Source organism: Andrena cerasifolii, chromosome 12, assembly GCF_050908995.1.
Source record: "Andrena cerasifolii isolate SP2316 chromosome 12, iyAndCera1_principal, whole genome shotgun sequence".
NCBI classification, from domain to species: domain Eukaryota; kingdom Metazoa; phylum Arthropoda; class Insecta; order Hymenoptera; family Andrenidae; genus Andrena; species Andrena cerasifolii.
The window spans coordinates 3,167,568-3,193,515 of record NC_135129.1 but is presented as its reverse complement, the minus strand read 5'-3'; the positions used below and the strand labels follow the sequence as shown (position 1 = coordinate 3,193,515).

At 36.3% G+C, this 25,948-nt stretch overlaps 4 protein-coding genes across 10 annotated transcripts; 2 read left to right on the top strand and 2 right to left on the bottom strand.

The window, feature by feature from the left end:
• Positions 1-877: 877 nt before the first annotated feature.
• On the bottom strand, positions 878-7,386 carry LOC143375462 (dymeclin). Of its 2 annotated transcripts, none has more exons than XM_076824563.1 (12): positions 7,100-7,386; positions 6,514-6,814; positions 6,191-6,394; positions 4,002-4,249; positions 2,908-3,123; positions 2,614-2,789; positions 2,368-2,493; positions 2,179-2,292; positions 1,889-2,104; positions 1,620-1,802; positions 1,433-1,549; positions 878-1,247 (listed from the first exon to the last, which is right to left on the bottom strand). In XM_076824563.1, the coding sequence occupies exons 2-12, from the start codon at positions 6,798-6,800 to the stop codon at positions 1,077-1,079; spliced, it is 2,058 nt and encodes a 685-aa protein (XP_076680678.1). In that variant the 5' UTR covers positions 6,801-6,814; positions 7,100-7,386; the 3' UTR covers positions 878-1,076. The 2 variants fall into 2 exon arrangements, with proteins under 2 accessions (XP_076680678.1, XP_076680677.1); XM_076824562.1 differs by having other exon boundaries at positions 6,514-6,817; positions 7,100-7,384.
• Positions 7,387-7,870: 484 nt separating this feature from the next.
• Positions 7,871-15,964, top strand: LOC143375250 (IQ motif-containing protein H). Of its 5 annotated transcripts, none has more exons than XM_076824176.1 (8): positions 7,873-8,139; positions 8,247-8,427; positions 9,265-9,690; positions 11,328-11,817; positions 12,927-14,097; positions 14,353-14,608; positions 15,260-15,461; positions 15,614-15,964. In XM_076824176.1, the coding sequence occupies exons 2-8, from the start codon at positions 8,276-8,278 to the stop codon at positions 15,875-15,877; spliced, it is 2,961 nt and encodes a 986-aa protein (XP_076680291.1). In that variant the 5' UTR covers positions 7,873-8,139; positions 8,247-8,275; the 3' UTR covers positions 15,878-15,964. The 5 variants fall into 5 exon arrangements, 3 of the variants coding, with proteins under 3 accessions (XP_076680291.1, XP_076680294.1, XP_076680292.1); XM_076824179.1 differs by having other exon boundaries at positions 7,874-8,139; positions 9,265-9,678; positions 11,715-11,817; XM_076824177.1 differs by having other exon boundaries at positions 7,874-8,139; positions 11,715-11,817.
• Positions 15,965-17,275: 1,311 nt separating this feature from the next.
• Positions 17,276-20,083, top strand: LOC143375198 (mitochondrial 2-oxoglutarate/malate carrier protein). 2 transcript variants are annotated; one of them, XM_076824085.1, is made up of 5 exons: positions 17,276-17,482; positions 18,101-18,234; positions 18,908-19,078; positions 19,652-19,751; positions 19,866-20,083. In XM_076824085.1, the coding sequence occupies exons 1-5, from the start codon at positions 17,322-17,324 to the stop codon at positions 20,065-20,067; spliced, it is 768 nt and encodes a 255-aa protein (XP_076680200.1). In that variant the 5' UTR covers positions 17,276-17,321; the 3' UTR covers positions 20,068-20,083. The 2 variants fall into 2 exon arrangements, with proteins under 2 accessions (XP_076680200.1, XP_076680201.1); XM_076824086.1 differs by having other exon boundaries at positions 17,360-17,412.
• Positions 20,084-20,976: 893 nt separating this feature from the next.
• Positions 20,977-25,592, bottom strand: LOC143375372 (mitochondrial 2-oxoglutarate/malate carrier protein). Its single transcript, XM_076824378.1, has 6 exons — positions 25,519-25,592; positions 24,731-24,946; positions 23,804-23,940; positions 22,543-22,713; positions 21,906-22,005; positions 20,977-21,489 (listed from the first exon to the last, which is right to left on the bottom strand). Exons 1-6 carry the CDS (start codon positions 25,590-25,592, stop codon positions 21,297-21,299), a joined length of 891 nt encoding a protein of 296 aa, XP_076680493.1. The 3' UTR covers positions 20,977-21,296.
• Positions 25,593-25,948: the final 356 nt, after the last annotated feature.

Here is a 25,948-nt window from a genome sequence, read left to right as displayed (position 1 = left end):
TACTGTTATAGAATTTTAATAAATTTTCATTAAATAGTTATTAACTTAATGTTCTTTGCATGCACTTCATATATACGTAAATATAAAACGTAAACAAACATATGTTTCGATATTGGATAAAATTTCTACATGATTTGAAAATTAACTTATTTCATGTATATTTTTATGTTCTGAATTAATTTGTAACATTTTCGAAATAATGGTCAAATTAACACTTTTACAGATTTTGTTACATGACTTTTATTATTGGAGCTACAACCCACGATGCACTGTAATAGCTTGTTTACGTAGAAGTAACGAAATAATGTTTTGTAGAAAGTCATTACCTCTGACTGTATGTACATTACAAGAAGCTTTGAAAGAAACTTTCAAATAGAGGATTACAAATGTTTGTTTACACTTTCCGAGGATTCCTCAAAACGTTGCTTAGTACTATTTAGAATTCGTTCTTACTTTTAGTGTGATTTTTATGTCCCAGCTGAGTACTTTGATATATTTATTTGTTGTGTTTAAATACTTAAATGATAATGCAACTTTCTTCAAATAAAAAAATGAACAACTCCAGTCTCAATATTACAGAAGCTTATGACTACGATGATATCGAACTCAACTTCATCGCCGTACATCAAATGCTCTGATCGGCGTCACTTACAACCCACAATTGATTTACAATACTATAAATACCCTATTAATTAGGCTCGCGCATTAAAGGCGTTTTAATACTCTCCACAAGCTTTTACAGCCTTATTTTTTTTTTAAACTCGGTTAAATTCAACTATCAATGTTAATCCCGACAAATTAATGTTACTTTACAAAATAAGATATCAATATACATAGTTAAATGAAGCACCGAGACAAGAAGATAAGTACCGCTTAATCAATTGCAAACATAAAGTAAACGTGTATTTTTTCAAAAATTTTCTATTCTCCCTCTTCGTCAGTTATTACAATAAATAATAAAAATATTATTTCCTTCTCGTATGAAACGAATATTCCACCACGAAATATCGTTCGCATATTTCTTGCTTGGTTTGTATTACGTACAGTTACTGCAAGCAGCAGCTTTTGTCTCAGTATCAGCAAACAATAATCGTTGTTTGCTCACCGCTATGAGACGAGAATAATTTTATGTTTTCCGCGCTCCAATGCAAGAGGGCACTTTGACAAACAACACTCCACACATAAGGGATGAAAAATTCCTCTGGCTGTTCTTCCTCTACATATTTGAATTTCAATTCTGGAAATTTCTGTATAAGACGTAAATACAAATTATTTCCATTATATCGTATTCGTATTAAAAAGGAATCATAATAATGATTCGATTAAACGCAAACAGCGTTTTTTCCAGAAAAAAAACCCTAAAGAAGCTAGTTGTTTTGACCATTCTAGCTAAACCTCCCCCCCTTAAACACAAATATAAGTTTACACGTACCCTTAAACGATCTCGTGGCCACTCACTGGTGCCCTGTTGTATTGTACTTAATACTTGACTAACACCAAGTTGAGATTGATCCTTTTGCTCCAATTTATAAGAGAAGAAGTTAATGACCTAAATGAACATCATTCATTACCGTCTAATTCATTAGCAAAGTGTCGAACTACGTTGAAATAAAACTTACAGAATCTATATTTTGCACGATGTCTTGAAATGCTGAATGTGTTCTAAATGGTTGGAAAATATCCTTTTTATATAAAAGTGTATATATCAGATTTGGATTTTGTGCAAGCCTGTATGTTAAGCAACTATTTATGATTTCTAATACCATTCGTAATACTTCTTCGAGTATCGTTAAGTCTTGGATCTAAAACAATAAACTGTATGAATATTGCCCATTAAATTACATTAATATGTACAAAGCATGTAACATTATCAGCTGCAGGGCCTCACCAAATCTGTATTTGTAGTAGTTCCGTTAACTGTAATGCTAGTATTGTCAGAAGAAACGGAAGGTTGTGCTTGTATTTTTGCTTCCAGTCTAACATGCTTCTTTGCAAGGGTTTCAAACAAACTTAATAACCGTTGACTAACATAGGGATGTAAAGAAGTGAATTGCGCCGACATATTTGCTAAAGCTGCTAAGCAATTTGTGTGTAGATATTTATCCTGCGAGGTATTGAAAATATTTCATTACGCGCGTCTAGAAGTACGATATATTTTTATAAAATACACGTTCTTACCCTCATTTTAAACATATTGTATTGTATTGTTCTTATAACAACAAGGATTAGAAGACCTCCTAATGATATTTCGCTTATCGATCTTTCTGTGTACCAACTCACACCCTTAAGCATCTGAAAATCAGCAATTGCTATTAATAATTTAAAGTCTTATACTTTCGTGTATAATTTCATAGAAAATACACATACAATTTCATGTATCCTTTTATTAAATGTTTCATCTTCGCTCAAAATTAGCAGAATAATGAGAGACATGTAAATGTGATGAGATGTATTGTTCGGGGCGTGATATAATATTTGCAGTATTGGTGTGACCTGTACAAAAAATGCCACTTGATAAACAAATCTTAGAATCTACTTTATCTTCGATTTAAATTATAATGAAGTCTAAGCTGAAATTGTTTATATCTCGAGAATTACTAATTTTATATTTACCAATAGTTGTATATCCGGTCTCCTCATTATATCCTGTTTTACGCTTGCGTTTCTGTGCAGTAGCATGTATAACAACAATGTAACTTCATCCGTATTTGGTATTTTACATATGGTATTATACAATTTATTCAAATTAAATTTAAATGCACCATCTGCATGCATTGTAGCATAGTCTTCTAAAAAAATAATGCATTCATTTGAGACTCAGTTTACATTAAAAAATTCATTTACTAGTTTCTTGTACTATTTGATATTAAAAACATTACTGTTAACTTATTACTTAGGCATACTAGCCTTGCATATCAACGAATGTGAAAAGTGCATTCCTGTAAGGATTCTGCGTTGCGGTACAATGATTTGTTAGAACTAGTAGCAGTAATAAAGACTGACTAGCTAGAGGTGTTTCTGTGTCACGCTTTCTGTCTTCTTCTTCAGAAGTACCGTTACTAGTGATCTGTATATTTTTTGAACCACTACCCATACCCATCGTAATGACATTCCATAATCCAGCTGAAATATTTTTATTATACATTATTGAATTATTATTCGTTTAATGTAACGAATAGGTATAAATAATCATTTCCTTCTCGTAAAGAGATTGATAGGACTGTAGTTAGATTAAACTTTGTGTGTTAGATTAAATTTAATCAACAACTTTTCACTTGAATTCATTCGAATAGAAACTTATTCGTTATTCTCGAATAACTTCGAACTTTTATTCGAAGATTATTTGAAATTTTTATTCGAAGATTATTCAAAATTTTTATTCGAAGATTATTCGAAATTTTTATTCGAAGATTATTCAAAAATTTTATTCGAAGATTATTCAAAATTTTTATTCGAATAATGCCCAACTCTGTTTTCGCTGTATTGCAGTGCTCCGCAACCTTTTCTCACCCTCAGCACACCTAAGCCCCGTGGCGAATTTAATAGGACGGCTGATGAGCAGTTGCCGCCTAGACACCTGCACAGAAGGCCCTCGCAGGGCCCCACCTCCCCCCAACAAAATACGATTAGGTATAAGTATCCAACTATTACATTTTTTCGTACTACTACACTTTGTCCTTTTTGTAAACTACCTCTTCATTTTCCCTAAAAAATGGGCCCCTCAGAACGTTTGCCACCTGGGCCTTTTTTCTTAAATCCGCCACTGCCTAAGCCCCTCCCAAAAATTCCGCGGTACACCGCAAGCGAAAATACACAAATATATACAAGTTACAAAGTGTATACACAGAAATTACATTTCTTTATGAAAAACTTTGTTCAAGAAAAATCTTGTGCTTTCTCTCCTCTTGGATCGTCTCGGAGCACACAGGTTGCGGAGCACCCTCGTAATGTATAAAATATTACGCGAACGCTACTACATCATGCTATGATATTAAACTTACCAGCTATACTGAAAACGATACTTCCACCCGGTTGCTGCGCGAGTAATCCTGGAGGAGCATGTTGTTGTTGTACAAAATTATGCAATAAAGTACACACTACTTCTGGTGCGTACTGTTTACTATAAAGCGAATGCATTACTATTCTATAGATGCAGCTGTATTCGGCTGCGGTTTGTGAAAACAGTTGTACAGAGAGTAGAACAAGTAAGCAATTTATCGCTTCCAGATGAACAACATATGTGAGTTCGCTGTTGAAACAAAATTTTAATATAAAATATGCCTGTCTCCGATGAAGAGGAGGTAAACAAATAATAATGAATAATTAAGAAACGTTGCAAGGATCATGATATTAAATAATTATATTCTGATACGTGTAACATAAGGGTTCGTAAATTTGTACTTTTCGTACAAGGTAGAACAGTACCTCTATCCACCAAAAATATCTCTGCCACTGTTTCCTATACTCAAAGAACGTTATACGCACAATCTATAGTCTTGTCAGAGAATAAAATAATGTAGCAGTTCAGTCACAAAAATTATTCCAGGTGAACGGAGTTACTACTCTACCCCTTCAGTATATAGTTACATACTACAGAATCTTTATAAGCTTCATAATAAATCACATTAAAGGTAGGCTCTCACTACGCCTCGACTCATTTTATTCTTCCTATGCTTTTCTCAAGAAGCTCGCCCACTAGGCCAAAGCACGGCGAACAGCACATGCGACAGAACAGTGGTGACGAATAATTCGCTTTGGTCAACGCGCTTCGGTCTAGTGGGTGAACAATTTCACTTACTACGCCTCACCTTCCCTCGCCACAATTGCGATCGGTGGATTTTTACTCAACAAAAAGCAAGAAAAGAAGTTGCGCCGATGCGAAGCGAGGCGCAGTGAGAGCGTACCTTAAGGGGTTACGCCACCCTGTGACGCTCGAGACTAGACGATTTTTTTTTGCAGATTCTATGGGGTTGAAAATTATTTCTTTACTTCTTATGTGTAGAGCGTGTATTGGTGCATATATTGTATAAATACTGTACAAAAATATTTAAAAATGGGCGAGTTATTTGTTGTCCTGCGAAGCTACTCCGCGCGAGAGGTGTATCAAATATCTTCAAAACTATTTGTCTGATTTATTTCAAACTTGGTACACATCATAGACATATATAGACGGAGCGTAAGCTGAGGGGGGTGTAAGATTCGCGGTAAGGGGAGCGATACAGGCAAATCAGGTAACGCAGTGGATATGCATGTCGAATGCTTCCGAAGCTAACCCAACGTGCCTGTATCTGACTTCTGCCTTTTCCCCTCCAAGCCTACCATTCCCCTCGCCGATAGTCCCAGCTTCTGCTCCGTATATATATGTCTATGGTACACATACTCTAAATGGTATTATCTAAAATGTAGCATATCCTTTTTTTTATGCGATAACTCATTCGTATATAATAAATGTTTTAAGTTTACCTTGTTAGATAAAAAATGAATAGTGATATTTACCTTGCTCTCCTTTGTGGAATAATTTTTTTTCTCAAATGCTACATTGTAGGTATTTTATTAAGGAACACTAAAATCATCATGTTTCTATTTCAGATGAACCTGGGCGTTGTAATTTGGTACACCACTCACGCCTGTAACGGCGGACGAGCTCCGCGGTACAACAAATAACTCGGCCATTTTTTAATATTTTTGTGCAGTATTTATACAATATACGCACTAATACATGCTCTACACATAAAAGGAAAATAAATAATTTTCAACCTCATAGTATCAGTAAAAAAAATTCGTCTAGTTTAGCGCTATTTCAAGCGTCTCAGAGTGGCGTAACCCCTTAAGAATTTTAGAACCTCTTAACACAGGCTTGATAATTAAGTGAACGCGGCGGCCAATTTTCAGAGGCAACGCCTCCTTTCTCCCGCCATGCGTCTTGGCCCCTGTGGGGGCCAAGGTGCTTGGAGCGCCTCAGGCCCGTACCATATGAACCGCGCGTGGCGCATTGGGGCGACATTGTATCAATAGGTTTCCACATCGACCCATAAAGCACGATTTTCGTTGCCTAGGCCGCTGTGGGGGCCAAGACACGCGGTGGGAAAAAGGAGGTGTTGTCTCCAAAAATCGGCCGCTGTGTTCACTTAATTCCCAAGCCTGTCTTAACATAATACTATAATACACAAAAATGTTAGAATCCTCTTACCACAATGGTACATCTATTATAATATTAACTAGTGCTCCAATAAGATCTTCCAATCTGTAAGATGAATTCGATTGCGTCGGCACCGGTAACTGAGGTGCTTCTATGTGTATTATCATTTCTTCCTCGCCAACTGTTTCAATTAAATACTTCAATATACATCTGACTATAAATAATGCATTGTAGGTTTGCCACGCTGATATGATTCTGCAAGAAAGGCACTATTAAACATAATCAATTAGTCATTGAAATATCGACTAACGCTTCTTCCGATCTGCTTTTTACAGTGATTATAAAATTCGAGAGCAAATAGAAGTACACCATACTTTTGGTTCGGCAGCGATCCATGCAAGTTGCTGGCGTGTGTAAAAGCAACTTCTATTAAACTACCAAAATTGCCAGTGGTTAAATTATTAGCGAGTAACTGCTGGCAAAAAGAATCCAATCTAGAATCTAATTCTATCTGATCGTTTCTTGTAACAGGTGGACGCATGTTGTAAGACAAAAAGGTACTCCAAAACGAGTCGTTCGGGAGTATACTTTTTTTCCCGCAAAACCTTTCCAAATAGGCATTTTTAGAGAGATCATTGTACCGACTTGGCGTCGCGCCCATTGCGTTCCCTTAAACTACTGCAAACAGAGTACACCTTAAGTCTCTCTAAGAATAAGAAACACGGAGTAGATGTGTTTCTGAAATACTTTCTTTCTCATCTCGTTATCAGACACTGTTGAATACTAAAGAATTTAGTTTCCAGGAACTGTCGTTCGTACCCAATGCATTTTAAAGATTTCTCGAGTGAACTATACGCATACACGGTGGTTTTCGAATTAAATACTTTTCAGTGATGTTAGAACTACAGATGAAAAAGAATGGAAAATGTTTTAAACCCATAGAAACATTCAACAACATACTTTGACAATCCACTGTCATAGAAGCTTAATAATTTGATAATGATCGCGAATAATTAGGTGTAGTTTTAAACACTGCCGGTTCTATATGTTTACGAGTTTCCTGTGTCGGAACTATCATAAAATTTCCATATGACACATTCGCAGGTAATACGAATATTATGATAGACACGGGAAAAGTATAACCTCTTCACATGTCACCCGTGCACTTCACGGACATATGTATAGGTAAATGAAAATCAGCGCCATCTTCGGAGTTTATTGTGCATGTTGGATTATTTACTGATGTTTAACCACGTTCGATTCTAACGTTCAGTTTATGATTAACGTAAACGACGTTCGTGGATTATAAAAAGATTTGGCTATTAGCAAAAAGAATTACATGATGTGAAAATACATTTCCCGAACTTTTCCAATCAAACATCGAAAGCGTCCACGTTTGAAAATTTCATACGATTCATAATTCCGATATGATTGAAGACAAAAATCTGTTCATTGCTGATAAACAAATGCTGCGTCGAATACAAATATATTCGTTACTTATAAATAAATCGCTTTGTTCTTTATTTAGGTATTATTCGTTATAGAAAATAAGATTTTCTCAAACTTTGGTTTACTGTCTTGTGGGTTTTTCCAAGCTCATATGTCTGTCATTGGGCAAATTCCACTTACGCCTAAATCGCCCGCAACGCTCGTGTTTATTCATTAAGGTCGGTTTTCCTATACGCGACTGGATGCAACGTTAAGATTTCAAAGGCGATTTTCTCGAAAATGAAGCGCGAAATCAAAAAATGTTACTGTTTCTTTTCGATTTATAATAATTAAATAAATGGAGAAAAAGGAATACAATTTTTTGATATTGCGCTTCATTTTCGAGAAAATCGATTTCGAAATTCTTGACGTTGCGTCCAGTCGCGTATAGGAAAACCTATCTTAATGAAAATCACGGGCGTTGCGGGCGATTTGGGCGTTAGTGGAATTCGTCCATAAACGAAGTTATTGAAAACAGAAGAAGATAGTGTATGTAAATATTATTCAAATAGGTAATGTAATTTAAACGAATAATACATCTTTCCACCTGCATGTACCTTGAAGTGCATCTTGCCGAGCTAGAAACTGTTTATTTAGTGAAATTTGCTCCGCATTTCAGATTTCCATGCTATTAGTTAGGCAAATAGAATGGAGCACCATCACGAATATTTACAAACCGCGGAATTATACCCGCAATGCGCAGACATCCTTAAAGAGTCTTTAGTAGAAATTAAGCATGAAATTACCTTGATAAAGAAATTTCTTGGTGATCGAAAAAAGGAAGTTGTTAAAAAGTTGAGGTTGGTTCATCATTTTTACCAGAAACTAAGCCTAACATTCACGCAGGAAGGTTATAAAATTAAATAAAACTTCCGTTTGAAGGCTATGTATATACTAGGGTGGCCCTTATTTTCAACAATGGTAAGCCGTATCGAAATTTTGTTCAAATAATACTAAAAGAGCATTAAATTTTCTACAATTATTGTATATACAATTTTATCGTGCTTCCAACCATTTTTTAGGTAACAGCGTTTGAAAATACAAAGGTCTGCAATACGTGCGTACAGACAATACGTCACGTTGTACAGGCGGTACGCGCAAAGTGCTGACTTCTCTATATTCAAACGCTATTATCTGAAAAATGGTTGGAAGCACGAGAAAATTATATCTACAGTAATTGTAGAAAATTTAATGCTCTTTTAGTATTATTTGAAGAAAATTTCGATAGGACTTACCATTTTTGAAAAATTCTTTAAATCCAAGCTATTGATGAATTCTAAACTTTAAAACCTGGTCGGCACCCTTTCCTGTTGTCCGATTGCAATAATCTTTCACAGGGCATATTTTTTGTGAAATGCAACCATATTAGGGGGGGGGGGGGTAAGAGCAAAGAAATACGAAAAAAATATTTCCGCACGTATAACTAAGGGCCACCCTATAAAAATAGATCCAAAACATTTCCTTCCTGAGCGAAAAAGTTTATATATTTTATAAAACAGTATTCTGAATGTACATTTCAATTGCAAATTGAAAATTCTAATTTAGATATAAATTAACGACATAAATTTTTACTTTTTGTTGCAAACATCGGTTGCTATTGATTTCTACCAATGACTGCTGTCTTTCTTGGAGAGCAGTACCAATATCGACGATGAGGAATCGTGCACCCTGGAATTGACACGAGATTTCTACGCATACTCATTAAAGGAGCTAATAACAATGGAAGAAGAATGCGAGGAGTATCTTTTACGAATGGAAATCGATTTGGCGGCGGCGATGAGGGGTCGCGGGCAGCAACCGTCGTATCTGTCTTACGCAGAAGCGAGCAGTGCTTATAGAAGATTTATGTGCTGCAACGTATTCGACGAAGTATGGGACGAAACCTCCTGCCGCTGCACCTGGAGCAATGTGCCGCCGTGGTGTCTCGAGGACACTCGGAACATTTTGCTTAGGCCGAAAGAGGTCACGCGAAGCGAGTTCGACGAGACTGACTTGAAGTTTAAGCAGGAGATGACGTATCTTCGAACAAAAATGTTTTCCTTGGCGAAAAGGTCAGACGAACCGTAGGTAACATATAAATACAATATCCTTGAAGACAATCGAAATGGTTCTATTCTATTGTCACTGGGAAGGGAACCACTTAGGGGCCGTCTTTAAATTACGCGAGGGTAATTTGCGCGAATTCTTACCCCCTCCCTCTTCCAGTATAACAACTCGTAAGATTTTATACCCCTCCCCCTCTCCCCGCCCCTCCCCATTCCTTACGTAATATTTTTTTTACATTGTATTCTTTCTTGTTATTAAAATTCTTTAAATCTGTTTCGGGTGTGCGATGAAACATCGCTTTCTGGGCTATTCATATTGAAAATTAGATTACAAAAATATTACGTAAGAGTGACGTAAGACGTTACCTGACGTAGACCTCCCCCTTGTAAGAAAACGTAAGAAATTCGCAACCCCCTAATCCCTTACGTTAGAAGCCTTACGTAATTTAAGGACGACCCCTTAAGTGACGCACGTGGATTCGGATGTGACGTGGATTCGAGATGTAGGAAATAGTTCTTCAAAAAATATTCGGAACTGGTTACACGGCTAAATTCACCGTTACAAGATACACAATCCGTATCCAAAATATAGTTTTGTACACCGCGTAATCTCTGAAATCTTCGGGCAAATTTGCTCTTCCTATGCAACTTTGAGGGGTGTTTTTAGGAATTAGAAATTTTTTACGTTTTTTTTTCGAAATTAGCGGGTTTCCATGGCCGGCTTTCTCTATAAAGGGGTTGCAAGAAATATTTTGGGGTCCCAAACAATTTCTCGGTGGTAAAATAGCATACCGTCTTTTCTTGAAAAAGGATTATAATAACAATAGCAACGAAAATAAAACAAAAAAAGGAAATAAACAAATAAACATTAACATATTTAAATATATGAGTTTTTTATTGCCATGTCATTAATAATATTAGATTATTGCTGTATTCTATTAGAAAATATATTCGATTTTTTTTACAGTCTTCGCATACCATGTGGTGTGTCCGTAGTACTGCCAGTTCCGTGTTTAGAACGTGAGATTCAAGCCGCATTATAAAATTAGATTTTTAATCAAATAGGGAATTTCTCATTTTTTTATTTTTTGTCTTGTCTTCCTTTTTCCTTCTTCTGGAGCTCCTGCGCCATCCGGGGCCCGGACGCCTTACACCCACTGCACCCCCGCTGTAGCCGGCCCTGCGCGTTTCGCTAAACGACGACCCTTATAAGCAATTTAGGAATAAAACTTACAGGGGATGTTTGACAACTCAAAAATTAAAAAAAAAATTGAAATTCCAGAAAGTGATGCTAATAACGTAACCATTTTTTGTTTCGGCAATGAAACGGTGCTAGGGGTAAAAACACCTCCTCAAAGAAATTTTGAGCTTCCATACATATTATCATGAATATCTGCGAAACTGTAAATAAAAGATATCGAAAAAAGATTAATTCAAAGTTTTATGGTTTATGTTACCCTACAGTATGGCCATAAAGAATTTTCGAAAAAAACAGGTGGTGGTGATCAATTTTGAAAAAATTAATATTTGAATCATTTTTTAATTTTTCAGTTGCCACAAAATTCCTTGTTAGTACCTACATGAATATTATGAAATTACTGTATAGAATTCTTATGAATTACTACATATATGTTCACTTGGATACATTTGTCTAGGAAAAGCGTTAATAATGGGAAGCAGCGAGCAAGCACTAAGCTGATATCAAAAACCAAGGATTTTATAGAATCTATTAAACAGAAGGAACCTTCCTACTTTTTTTCCATACAGAGTGAACTATCTAAGATCCATAATTTAAAATTCATTGATGGAAAATTCATTAGTTGTTACAATTGGATGAAGATCTTGGATGTTTATGGAAACCGTTACGGATCGAAATGGCATTTAGTTCTCTCGCCACAAATAGAAAAAATTATGCATAAGCGTCAGATACCGGTACTACACCTGAATCCGCGTGCTACGCTTGACTTTATGTCGACGATAGAAGAAAACGGGGCGAACTTTGTATTGCTAAAAGAAGACTTGATTCCTCTGTTGGAAAATAGGGCGGAAGCTCTGTGGTTGGAAAGCTGGCAGATGCAGTTTCAAACGATCGATGGGAAACAAATAGCCGCGACTTTGATTCAAGCCAATTGGCGTGGTTACGCGGTAAGCAATTCGTTTTCTATCAATAATGATAATTAGAGTGCTTATACGCTATTTACATCATACCTATCTACAATTTTTTTATTCTGGTACTTGTTTGTGTCCCGTAGTACCAGTGATGAAAACTTCTTTTATCATTTACGCAATTTGTTTATGTAGGTAATTTAATATTAATCCAATAGAAAGTTACAATTACCAGTATTTATGACTTTTATAACTGCACCTATATCTTTATTAACCATGGTATAACACATTAGCAATTTATAAAGTGGGGAGTGTGAAATAAACTAATGGCGCGTGAATTATAATCGTCCTCGGATTAAAAGGGGAACTGAAAATTCATATGAAAATTTGTGAGTGTCTCCTTCGGAAACTGAGAGCAGATTCAAATTGCGAGGGTACTTTTTTATACTTATGAACAAAAGAACGACCATTAATTAGCAAAAAAATATGAATTCAGTAACGGCTTCAAATCGCTATTTCTCTTCAAACTACCGCCATTTGGTCAATTTTGCAGTTTTTCCTGCGGATCGAGGTTCATTACCTGTGCAATTTCCTGAAGAACAACACCCTTTTTGGTTTTTTGTTTCGGAGAAATAGAACAGCCGCTATGCTGCACCCCGCACAGGAACGGAAATAAATAATTATTTGATTTAATATTTTTTTGCTAACCAGTGGTTTTCTCTTTTGTTCATAAGTATAAAAAAAATACCTTCACCTTTTAAAATGAACCCTCTGCTGAGTTTCCGACAAAATCAAATTTTCATATGAAATCGCGCTCCTTGATCGGGGTTGCACCCTTAAGAGATCACGCCACCTTGATAATTCTTTTCAATCGATAATTATTTTTACACAGTTTCGTAGATATAAAAAAAGTTGCAACTTCTATTTAAACTTCTCGATTTCTTCTTGCATTTTTCTCAAGGGGTGATTTCACCCCCTAAAACGCACGATGTCACTAACAATTAACAGACTAGTGTTACGGATGAACTAGTGCATAATTTTCTGACTTCTCACGCTGGCTAACTTCCCTTGTAAGCCCTGACCCCTTTTCAACACCCTGTGCCTGCAATTTGAACGGATACGTTTTAAAGACACAATCATTAACGCAGTTGCGTAGCAAGAAATGGAATTCAGAGTGCCTTTACATAGCCGCCAGTATGATTTGGTTGTCGTGGATCACGCTGAAGCAGAAGAGGGAGATACACCAGCGTTACCTAACGAAAATGCTGACGTCTTTGCACACTACGAGGGAAATCTCTTTAAAGCTAAGCGCAGAATTTAATTCTATAATCCAAAAGCCGCACGTGGTCCTGCATTTACCTTCCATAGGTTACCCGGTAGATTTGCGCAGAACGCTTTCCCCGAAGACCTTCGCTATCCTCCAGAACACGACGAGCTTACGAATCTGTTCGGTGCGCAATCCAGCATCCGAAGTTATCTATATCTTACCGGTGAAGCCCACCGAGGATTTGCTGTTGATGTACAGCGATTTCATCGACTCCATATCCTCCGAAGGGGACATCGCCAAGCGAATCACATTCATCGCTCTGTCGCAAGCTGAATCCTTCCAACGTCGCTCATTGAACCTGTCCAGGATCCTGCACTGTTCGGAGGATAGCCTAAAAGAGATTAGAAAGAAGATCGCCGGGAAGCCTGTTTACTCCTTGCCGTGGATCATCGACGAGTGCGACATGAGAGTGGCTGGCAATCTTGGCGTCGCTTTGCTGAGCCCAGACATGGAGCTTGAGCATAAGATGCTGAACCTCTCCGAAATGGCAGTGATGATCGATGGCTTTGGTCTTTTGCAACCACCTCATGCCAGGGATATAAGGGATTACGAAACTCTTTGCGCGAGCCTGGCTCATCTGATAGTCCTCCACACCGAGATCTGCATGTGGCTGATCAAATTGAACTTCGGATTAAAGGCCAGGCATTGTGGCATCTTTCTGATTAATCATATCAGCATTCCGTTTATGCCAGTGTTGAGGAGAGAGCGGTTAAAGCACGGCGAGAAGTGGAAGATGCATTCGGAGTTACGGGAAGAGCTTTTGGAAAGGCTGAAGGAGCATCTGCCGAAGGTCGTCTTCACTATTACGCGACTCTCCCAGACGTATAGTTCCTGGAAGGACTTTTACGCTCATGTACAAAAATTTGGTTGCCTGCTGCAAGCAGTTCCTGTGGAGAAGCATTCTAAAACGATTGCCATTGCTCTGTTCATTCCTGCGAAAAGGACTGGTGAGGAGCCGAGGTGGATGGGAACCGCTGATAAAATGCGTTTCGGTATGTACATTTCTTTAAAAACTACTACTCGGCTTGGCCCGAAATTTAGATTCTGATTTTATAAAAAAAAATTTTTGTGGAAATAGTCACATTCACCTGGATTAGCTAGGCATAATGAGCTGGGACACGTTTCACAAACACTTTCTGCTTTATATTTTAAGATTTTCGAGTTATTTTTCCACGTAGAATAGTGTGTGATAATGGAATAAAATATTGGTGATAAGATTTAACAGAAATTATTGATTTCAATGACAGAATCCACAATTTATACATCTGTGTACATGATACCGCAGAGCTCTTTCGATGTGAAGAAATTGGAGCCAACTGTGAACAAATTCGCCACGGGGATGCAAAATGAGGGTTACTTCGGTTATTTGACCGTTGACTGTTATTGCTACTCGCAGAAGGACGATGAGAGATTAGTAGTAATGCTGCTACATGTGCACCCCTATTATTCGCATGCGCAAAGTTACATTGATTGGATGAAATTTGCAATAGGGGGATGGTATAAGTAAATGTCGTTCTTACCTCGAGTTTAAGTAAAATTATAAATTTCATTTTTGAAAAGAAAAAACGTTAAAATAGATCTCCATGTAAGAAGGTGATTAAAAAGTAGTGTCAGGAAATTTAGAGATGTGTTCCCTGGATTAATGAAAAGACTCTGACTCTAAATTTGATTTAAGGGGTATTTGCGGGTTTTAGGCCTAATTATAAACTTTAAAAAAAAAGTAAAGAACCGACTTCAAGGATAAAATATTTTTTTTGTAAATTGGTGTCAAAATAAAAACGAAATTAAATCGGCTTAACACGTGATGCCCCACTAAATTTTTGCGCTATTTAAGATACTGTCAAAAAAAAAATATTTTTGAAACCTCAATTTCTGTGACATTCGGACGCATTTTGTTTCATTCTTCTCGCAAATTTCTTTTACCATTTCTTTGGTAAATGGTACTAACTAAAACTATAGGTATTAATCACGGTTTATATTAATATAAATAATAATGGGTAAGTCTGATTCTAAAATTACTTAAAGATTCATAAAAATCTCCCGTCTGGAATCTTTTCGCTTATACCGGGGAACACCGCTTATTCAGAAAAGAAACAATTACGTATCCGAAAACCTTGTAAATAGGTCGTTAACAATAAAAAAATATTTGACCAGCACGTCGAACAATCAGTTTATCGCTGACATTCCTATACGATCGGAGGATCGTGGAAAAAAATTGTCTCTTCTGCTTCCTCGAAAAACGCCAAAATGGAACGAAACTACAGAAAGATACGCAATCGCGATTTCTCAGGTGTATCACACAAGATTCTCCGCTTATCGATGGTCGAAGCTGAAAAGTTTATTTGAAAGATGCAATGTACGTTGAAATACTTATTACATTCCTAAGATTAATCCATCGAATATAAATTGCGACGATTTTGCAGTAGTATATTAAAAAACCTGTTTGTTGAAATTATAAAAAATAGTTTGCAAAAAATTCCATCCTTCAATGTCATATTTCATTTCCAGATTAAGTACGATTCAAAAACGAAGCAGGGCGCCAGTATATTATTACACGACGGTGAAATAAGAAATTTTGGTTTGATGGTGGCCGTTACTTCGTGCATGAAGACCACACTGTCGATGGTACAAAACAGCCTAATGAAACTGAATCAAACTCTTACGTATAAGTCGAAAATAAAGGCAGAAACTAATTTATCAGCTCTCGCAGATTTCTTTAAGAATCTGTCTTTGGATTATGAAAACTTAGCTACTGATCCGTGTACTATATAAATTTTCGAAGCAATTAAACATGACGTACTAAATAACATATTTGGTGTTACACGTGTATCATGTAACAATAAATATAAATGTTTTAAACTGAATGTTTATTAGTTCCCTACACCACTCCACCACTTCCTCCTTCACCTCCTCTGGGAAGATCTCTCGTTCTTTAACACGGCAGTGCACAGGTGGAATTTTGAAGCACAAGTAGCCACGTGGGGTGCTCCTGGACCCCCAGTAACATTAACCACTATATAGAAAAATCTGTTTGTTTACGACTCTACTTTATTAACTCTCAAACAATACAGATCTAAGCGAACATTAGCATTGCTCCATAGTATACGGCAAGAATATTAATAAACACACAATTTATTATTATTTTATTTAAATCTACTGGCAAGCTAGACTGACAAGGGAACATCTCCAACCCGGAAATTCAAAAAATTCTGAAACTTTGTGAATATGTAGGGAAATTCAGTCTAAGGGGGTGTAATTGACCCCTGAATATCCGGTTATTTTCCGATTTTGTGTTATAGCTCGTGAACTGTAAAATAATTTTTTTACCAAATGCTAAATCTAATTAAAAGAAGTAATTTTTGTCTTGAAACTTTTTTTCTATCTCTTACAGTTCGCGAGTTATAACACAAAGTCGGAAAATAGCTAAATTTTCAGGGGTTAATTTCATACCCTTCGAGTGAATTTGGGCAGCAAACAAAAATTGCGTTCGAATCAGGAGGAAATTCCCTATATATTCATAAAGTTTCAGAATTTTTTGATTTTTATATATTAAAATATAATTTATTTATGTATATAAATATATAATTATATATTAAAATACGGGATAATTATATCCTACATATATCTATTAATTTCATGAAATAGCTTGACATGAAGTGCAAAAAATGATCGATTTTACCTATAAAGAAATGAAATAAGATATTCGTGTTTGTTATTTTTTAAGCATTACTATGTTCAGAAGTAAAGCAGTACAGTTGTATCCTTCGTTGCACAGGTTAAGAAATAAGTCTGTCGCTTAAAAGTGTTTGTGAAACATTATTCTGTTAATTCTTGAAATTTTTAGAACAAAACTATGACTCCATGTCTCTCATATTAATGTTATCCGATCGGAACCAAAAGGTACCTCCAGGCGCCAACTTTGTCATTGGTGGATTATCTGGGTAAAAAGTCGGCAATTTTTCTCTCTATTCACCCTCGTAGACTATTCTGCATTTATATTTACTTATTTCTCTTCATAAATAAATGTATTTAAATCTAAGAATTAAAAACTTAATCTAACTAGATACACAATTACCTTGCAACATATTTACGTATCTGGCTCGATTGCTCATTCATTTAATTAAACTTTTCATTGTCGAAAATATAAAAACAATACAACCGTAATAGAGCCATCGGGCAAACCATAACGCATCCCTTGGTGGTCATTAAAGTGGGTATGCAAATCACAAGAAAGTCTCTACCTGTTGCGATACGTGACACACTAAAGGAATGCGGAATTCGTGGATTCTACGTTGGCTGGAGCGCAGGTTTTCTTCGTCAATTAAATTTTAGTGCGGCGAGGATTGGATTTTACTCGATGTTATACGACTTAACTCAGTTAGTGTCAATTTCCTTTCTTTTTTTATTTAACATTAGAAGAGCAACGTTGAAACGGACTAATTGTAAGTTAAGGTCGTTGCTCGCTTATCAGTGAACGTGTCAGTTTCCTGCAGCGTGCCAGTGATAAGAAGAAGAGAGCCTCTACAGCAGGAGTGTCGAACTTCCCCACTCCGAGAGCCGCACGAGTCGGGCCCCGGGTCAGCCGGTTCCCCCACTTATTTTTCTCCAGGCGTTGCACGCGACCCGGCAGGGGGACTTCATCAGAGTGAAGTAGGTGTGGAGGGGGCCGTTCTCCTGCGGCTCTACGGAGCAGGCGAAGAGGAGAAGGAGCCACTGCGGCTCGCGAGCCGCTAGTTCGACACCCCTGCTCTACAGCCTACCCCCGTTTTTTCTTACGACTGAACGCTGGCACGGAACTAACACGGTCACTGACAAGTAAGCGGCGACCTTATTTACCGCTTTTCAGAAAGCACAATAGCCAGAGTTTATGTAGCATTTATTGGGAGTTGTTTTAAATTGGAAATTGGAGAAAGACTGACGTAATGTAAAAAATAGGGGGCGGGAGAATATTGTAAATAAATTTATAAACGCAGCTGGAAATTGATTATTATTTAGATCATGTGGGGAACGCTTAACTTTTACCACGATGGTTGGCCTTGGAATGATTTCTGGTATCATGAGTGCATTTATTGGAACACCGACTGATTTGGTTTTAGTTCGCAAGATTGCTGACGTGCACTTACCACCTGGTGAGTTTATGCGTAGGTAAGCGTTTTCATTAAACAATTATTTTATACGTGGAAGCATTAAATTTATTAAAATGATTGATTTCAATGAATATATACATATACCTACACAATTAGAGTAAAATAAAAAGACACTACAACTAAAGGTAAAGATTAAATTTAAAACTCAAAATCTACAATTTTAAATTTTTAGTTTTTAATTTTTTATTTCTAATTTTAAACTTAAAATTTTGAGTTTTAAATACTTATATTTAAAACTTTAGGCACAACCGAAAACAAGAAATTCTTGTCACCGAACGAATAAATAAGTACATACATTTATATGAATTTTATATTCTACACTACCTAAGTACTTTATATTTTTGTATAAATATTTTGCAAAATTTTAGCAAAGAAATTGAAACTTCTCAATATTAAAGCCGACTGAATGGTGTAGGTAGGGGAGACCGGGGCTGGTAGGCCAGTTTTTCAGTGTTTGTTTTTTAATAAATTATGTGGACGAAATATGATTAAACCGGTTAGTATATTTGATAAGGCATACATTTGGTTATCTGATTAAATTATTAAAGTCGACTTAATTTGACAACAACTAAGGTATTTTAATGTTTTTCTAACACCTTCCATGTTTTTCAACCAGCCTCATGATCTATATGTAGATTGAAAAATGAATTTTTAGAACAACGGTGGAACTATAGAAATATTTGTGCTGCATTGCTTGATATTTGGGAAACGGAGGGTTTATGCGCATTATGGAGAGGAGCTGTACCAACGATGACGAGGGCAGCAATTACAACTGGATCCCAATTGGGTACATTCACTAAAGCAAAATTAACGTTGCAAGAAACAGGTACAATTTACATCGAGTACAATACTTTTAAAAAAAAATTCAAATAAAACGGTACCAATTTCCTTCTATCAGATTGCGGTAACAGCGGACGCGTTTTCTCTAGAACTGAGCGTCGCGCGAATCGGGCGATATAAATTTCGCGCGTACATATTAATGTTTTGTTTTTCAAAATTACGTGGCTGTACAGATATTTAATCAGTATATGACAATCCTTTATTAAGAATCTTATTAATCAGTAGTAAAGGGGAGCGCATAAACACTATTTTACCTCGCGAAAAAGGAATGGTATGGAAAGATACATATGGTACTTATAGAAAGATACATTCGGAAAGAGTCAAATTTTCGTCGATGCATTTCGCCAGAAGAAAGACTTGCCATCGGGCGATTTTCGCGATTTATTTATTTGCATTGATTACTAAGTAATCCCTCGTAGAAAATTCAATGCGCTTATTTTTTATTTCAATGACATAATATTCTATGCAAACTGGTTATGTAGTAATCGATGTAATCGCGAAAATCGTCAACGTCGCTGGCATACTACGGATAAAATATTAAAATATGATGAATTTCCAGGTTACCTCGAAGAAGGGATGTTATTGCAAATCTGCTCTGCTATGATATCTGGACTAGCGGTGTGCACAACGTCACTTCCTGTGGATGTAGTTAAAACACGGTACTTTGAGAATTATCTGCTATTCTATTGTAATTAATAAATCGTCCTCTTTATTCACAAAATACCTTTCTTTCGTTTTTCGTTGATAATTTTGTTTATGATCATTTCCCGCAGAATACAGAACTGGGATTCGCCAAAAGTGCCCCCAGGAATCATAGGAATGGCGATCAACATAAGACAAAAAGAAGGAATATTATCTCTGTGGCGAGGATTCTTGCCATATTACGCTAGATCAGCGCCTATCACAGTAATCACCATGATATGCGTAACTGAGTTTCACCGTATATACACTGATTTATTTGTGTCATGTAAATAAATGAATTTTTATCTCAGTAGAATGTACTTTCAACACATTTTAGAGTACTTAGTGCACAATTTATTAAATTAAATTTCAAAGAATTTACCTCGGATAGAGGCTCTTCACGCGCCTACTTCCCCTTCCAACCGTTCCTTCTCCCACACAGTGTTCGCTGTATAAAGGTCTAAACCCACTTATCAGTTCCGTGATGACACAGTGGTGCCGGAGGTGAGAAGAAAAAATCCTCTACACCCCTCGTCGCGGTAAAAAGATGAGGAGCGTAGAGGGTCTCTTCTCTTCACCTCTGACACGCCGGCACTGTGTCGCCACGGAACTGATAAGTGGGTTTAGACCTTTAGTCTCCCCTTTAAGCGTCGCGCGATATCCCTGACAACGGGTGTAGGAGAACCCCATAGGACTGACGGGTCCTGCCTTGAACAGCGCTGCAGTAAACTCTCGCTATGAGCTCGCCTCAACGCCCTCAACTATGCGTTAAGCGCTCTCGCGATGTCGCGGTCCTGACTCGTAGCAGGTTCATCAGAAGGTTGCGCGGCGTCTTAGTCCTTGATTATTTATTTTTTAGTCTTATTTTTTTTTGCGAATGCACTTTATATTCTTGCGAGATATAAGAATAAATGACACCAATAGGATTAGAAGTATTTTAATTACATGTACATTATTTGTGTAATTATGGATATAACAATTCAATATTTGTAATTAAACTTGCTGAAACTGTGTTTGATTTCACTTGTCAGTTTGTTATATTCGAGATAATTTAAAAGTTAATGTCTGTTAAATTCCCTTCGATCCATACATGTGTATGTATTTATTTTTGTAGGATGATGTTAAACGACACTAGCAAGATGTCTGGGTTAGATCTGGATCAATTTAACTTCAGTTCAATTTGAGAGCACTCTAACTCTAAATATAAATTAGCCTGCATACGTAAAGTACAAAACTTGTTCTACCACATTCTTGCATTTAACATTTAACATAAAACTATTTGAGTCAATTTAATTTCCAAAATATTCTTGAATATACGTTTGAAACTGCATATCGACATATTTCACGTATTTATAATAGGACCTACTCTCCTAATTTATCCCTTCGTGTATTCTTCTCTGTATGAACACATGGTTGTTAATTCACAATATTTGGATATTCGAATGTATTTTGTATAGATCTGCCACAAATACCACCACGTATAAATGCGTAAACATTATAGTTGTTTTCAGCCAAATACTTGGCTAGTTGGCGTAATACCTGTACAGGTTCACGATTTGTTCATTGATTAGAAACGTTAAAACTGTATGTGGGCCTATTCTACAGTATGTGGGCACAAAACCCTTCCAAAGTGCTGCTACGCCTTCCTTTTTCGCTATCGACACCATTACCGAGACCATACCAGGTGGCTTATTTGAGCTTCTCAGATTTTGCATTCTGAAAATTGATTAGAACTCCATTGTAAAAGTGAAGAAAACAAATGTCGTAAATTAATATTGCCATTTAAAACTTTCTACTATCTGTGGCTTAACACCCTGCGAGCCGAGTGGAACGGATGAAAGTATGTTTAATGCAAATTCAATAAAATTCATTAGGTAATTATAAAAATTTATTTAAAGAATAAAATCCAGGTTTCTTTTCTTTTTACAAAGCCCCTTCGTTGGGGGGTGCCTGGGCCCTTTGATCCCTCACCCCCTCTGGATGCGGCAATGCACCCTGTACATGTTAATTTGCGAAGTTGAGATTTCTTTTCAATACTTTCTTTCCTTTATTGCTATGCCACAACCTCTTTACGTTCGCATATGTATTAATCATTTAAGCAAATACAGGAAAAAATGACCTAAAATTTTTACCTCGTTTTGGTTATATCAAATGGCATAGAATTGAAGGTGGTGAGAAATCCTGATAACATCGATGCGCAAAAATGCAGTCCTATGCCGTCTGCCATGTCCACTGTATAATAAATTAGATTGCATGGCTTTAATAATTGAAACAAATGATATGTAATATATTAGTACATAACTATTAATTTGATGAGTGGTGAATTCTATTAGAAGACACTTCAAATACATAGGAAAGAAATTGTAACTATATCTTACATTTAAAACTGCACTTTAATATGTAATGATGTAACAGATCGAAATATTTGTAGTAACTGTAAACGAAGTAAAAAAATCATAAAAGTATGCTTTGTTTAACTGTAATCTATGTTATGCGGTCCATTGTCTTTGCGTATCTGGATACTAAATATTTGTAGCTGGAAATTTAAGGAAAAAAATTTTACTCGCACAAAATTCAAATTGCTATCCACCCTTAAACGGAAGCACAGGGTTCAAATATTTTAATTTACGACTAACATTTTTTGAGTCCTTCAGTTATACATACACAGGTATGTAGCAACATAAAAGTAACAACATTTGATGTAAAATATCGTGTTGTGAATACGATAAAGAAGACTGTAATGAGAAGAATGTAAAATTGCGACATTACATTTTGATGCTATCAAAAACTTGGTCTGACTGTAAGTTGCAAGCTGGGATACGTTAACAACGACTGCTCGCCCCATTGTTGCTACACTCCCCCTCCACAGAGTAGTAATCCCTTCGTTTTTGGCAATTCTTCCAAACGCATGAAACACATTTCTGTAATTTCTTCTTTGATCTGTACAAAACAAAATGTATTCGATATTAAAAGAATACGATTTGCGTGTCGGGTCAACAAATTTGCTTACAATAAAACGATGTAAACTAAACAAAGGAACAATTGCATATATGTATCTTTCGTATTTATCATATCTTTGTTGCTTCGTGGAAAATCATTTTTACGTCAAACTCAGGGTTTAAATACTTTTTACACACTTATTCGTTTGAAATGTAATAATTACCCGAAAACGCTGTTTAACATTTAAATGAGTTGTTAGAAGTATTTAAAAAATTGAAAGGAACAAATACGAAAAGGCGGAAACTAATTTACGGAAAATGTACAGTACTACGCGGACACATTTGTATCTTTCATTAATACGATTTGATTAATCTTACAATTGTCATATTTATTCAGTAATTCTGTTCCCTTTTCTTAACGAGCAAATAATAAATCTTCTACCGTTTTAAACCAATTTCGAAGTTGTTTGTGGCTAAAAGGAAAAGGCATTATTTATAATTACTTCTAGTAATAAATATATAATTCCTTAGTTTCCGGTCACTGTTTTTAAATGCACTAGAAAAGCGCATCATAGCGAAATTTAATAAATAGCGAAATTTAATAAATGCTAGAACATCGTATATTCTGTACTAAATATTGAAATTGAAATTCTTCTTCTTCAACTTAAATCTTCTAATACCTTGCCAAAGAGTTATTTAGCCATTTCGCTGCGGTGTTCGCATAGTCCACGCATTAAAAAAAATGTATTCTCTTGAAAAAAAAACTTTTTTTATATTCTAAAACAAGTTGAAAATTAAAAACACTTTTCAAGAATCGCCCGAAAATTTACATGCGTAGGGAAAGGGTAACATTGTGTAACTAAAAACAATGCCCAAGGAAAAGATTAAATCCATTCCAAGGGACTTTGTATAAGAGCAAGTTTGAAAGCTACTATTAGTTAACTTATTATAGTTCATTTCACTAAACTTCCATCTGAATTTTTTTTTGCACCCTCAAAAGCTAGAGTACCTCCCTACTTAACAGTATTTAATATGCAATAATATTTATTCTTAATGACAGTCCTATAATTAAGAGGAGTGCTGTTAAGAACCTCGAGGTAATCTGCCATCAGCGGTCATCCTTACTAGAGCGACTTCCGCCGGTGTGCCAACGAAGGCACCCACGGCTCCTGCTGTGCCTGCCATAAGTGTCAACACGCCGAAGTTGGGCATGCTGGTATGCGAATGCCTAATAAACATTAATAATTAAGAATAATACATGTAATTAGTCATTTCTTAATATAAACTAGACCTAATTAACTATAAAAGGCGCGAGATTTTTCAGTAAGATTATTATTTATAAATGGTACTACAGGGAGGTGAGAGTGGAAGGAATTCCAAAGTACTTGAGGAAAGGGTGGAAAGAAGAGGGATGGAAGAGGATTGCGAGATGGAGGGTGGGAAACGAATTGAGGGAAGCGAGGTACTGGGAAGAAGAAGAAGAAGAAAGGATCTGTAGGGTTTGCGGGGGTGAAGAGGAAACGTGGGAGCACGTTTTGGAAAGGTGCAGTGGAGAGGAGGAAAGGGGCGGGGGAAGACAGGAAAAGATAAGAATGATATTAGGGGAATGGGAGGGGGAAGGATGGATGAAAAAGATGGAGGAAAGAAGACAAGGGAGCACGGAGGAAAATCGGGGGGTGGGGGGAGTAGGGGGGAAAGTAAGAAGTAGAGGGTAATTGGATAAGAAATAGAGTAAGGATAGGGTAGGGAACGAGAGAGGGGGAAAGTTAGGGACGAAGGGGGTTGGAATTAGATTAAGTTAAGTTAGGTTAAGATATATGTAAACGGAAGCCATTTCAACCCCAAGGGGAACAATTAAATAAATACATAACATTTATAAATGGTACTGGATGAGAAATGATCATTTAGAAATAATGAACTTCCGCGTGTTCAAAAAAATTCACAAACACTCGCCTCTTTTTTCGGCCTCCCTTAGGTATAACCCCTTAATTAAAAGGAATTTCTGTTTCTTAACTTACTTCCAGTATTCTTGCAGTTGATTATAAATACCAAGTCTTACGGTGGTGTACGTGGCCTGTCGTACGAGACCAGCACTAAGTCCACTATAAAATTTTAAAAACCCTTCATTTTTATATACAGAACTGATCACTGCACCGATCGAAGTCTTCGCCTGTTGTACTTGAATCCTATTCTTTATTACATCCATGGGATGAACTACACAGGTGGCAACCATACTGAAATGCCGTAATAAAGGACCGCTTCTTATAGGTAATTAGATTTCATAATTTAATTAAGTCGAATAATGAAAAAACTCCGAGTGCAAGAACACTGTAGTTTCATTTATATATAATTCCATAGCAATAATTCGCAATTCTTGATAAATGTTCAAAGTTTAACATTTAATATTTAATGTTAAATGTTTAAAACAAACAAACTGAGATGTGCAATGTTCAATAGCGTTAGTGGTAAATTCAAAATTGTGTAGGAATAAACTTGAAACTGGACTTAAGATAAAGATCAATATTCAAATTGTTATCCTGCTTATCATTAATATGGGATTAGTAATGAAAATCTAATGGAGACATACATTCACATGTTTGTTTGATTTTTGAACCCAAAAGAAATATTTATAAGCCTCGTCCTGCGTATGATGGCTAAACTTAAATTTAAATTCATTAGATTATCGTTCCAGATTATTTGATTTTATATCTTCGACGCGAATGTTCCCGCAATTTTACGAACGCGTAAATGCATGCCAATTAACGCAAAGATGAAAGGTGAAAATATTTGAAATCAAGTTAAGTACCCGGAAAATCCAGCATTTACGAAAGTGAATAATGTTGGCACCGCCTTTTTGGCAGCCTGTGCATTCTCAGGCATTTTCAATGCTTCTTAATACGTCGAGCACATATGTATGGTTCAAGAAGGGGTGGTTTTTATTTCAACGTTCTTGAAGTTGTTGTAAAACCTCTGCGTTGAGTGGACAGTTCTTGGGTAGTCATTGCAGCATTAAAATTTAAAAAAGGCACGGAAACGAAACAGGGAGCTGGTAACAAAAATAGTTAACCTAATAGACTTCCAATCATCGTGTGCAGTATCCACTTACATCGTGGCACTACGTTATCGATTTGGATAAATAAGAAATAGTTTCACGTGGGGCGAATTCCACTTACGCCCAAATCGCCCGTGATTTTCATTAGGGTAGGTTTTCCCATACGCGACTGGACGCAACGTCA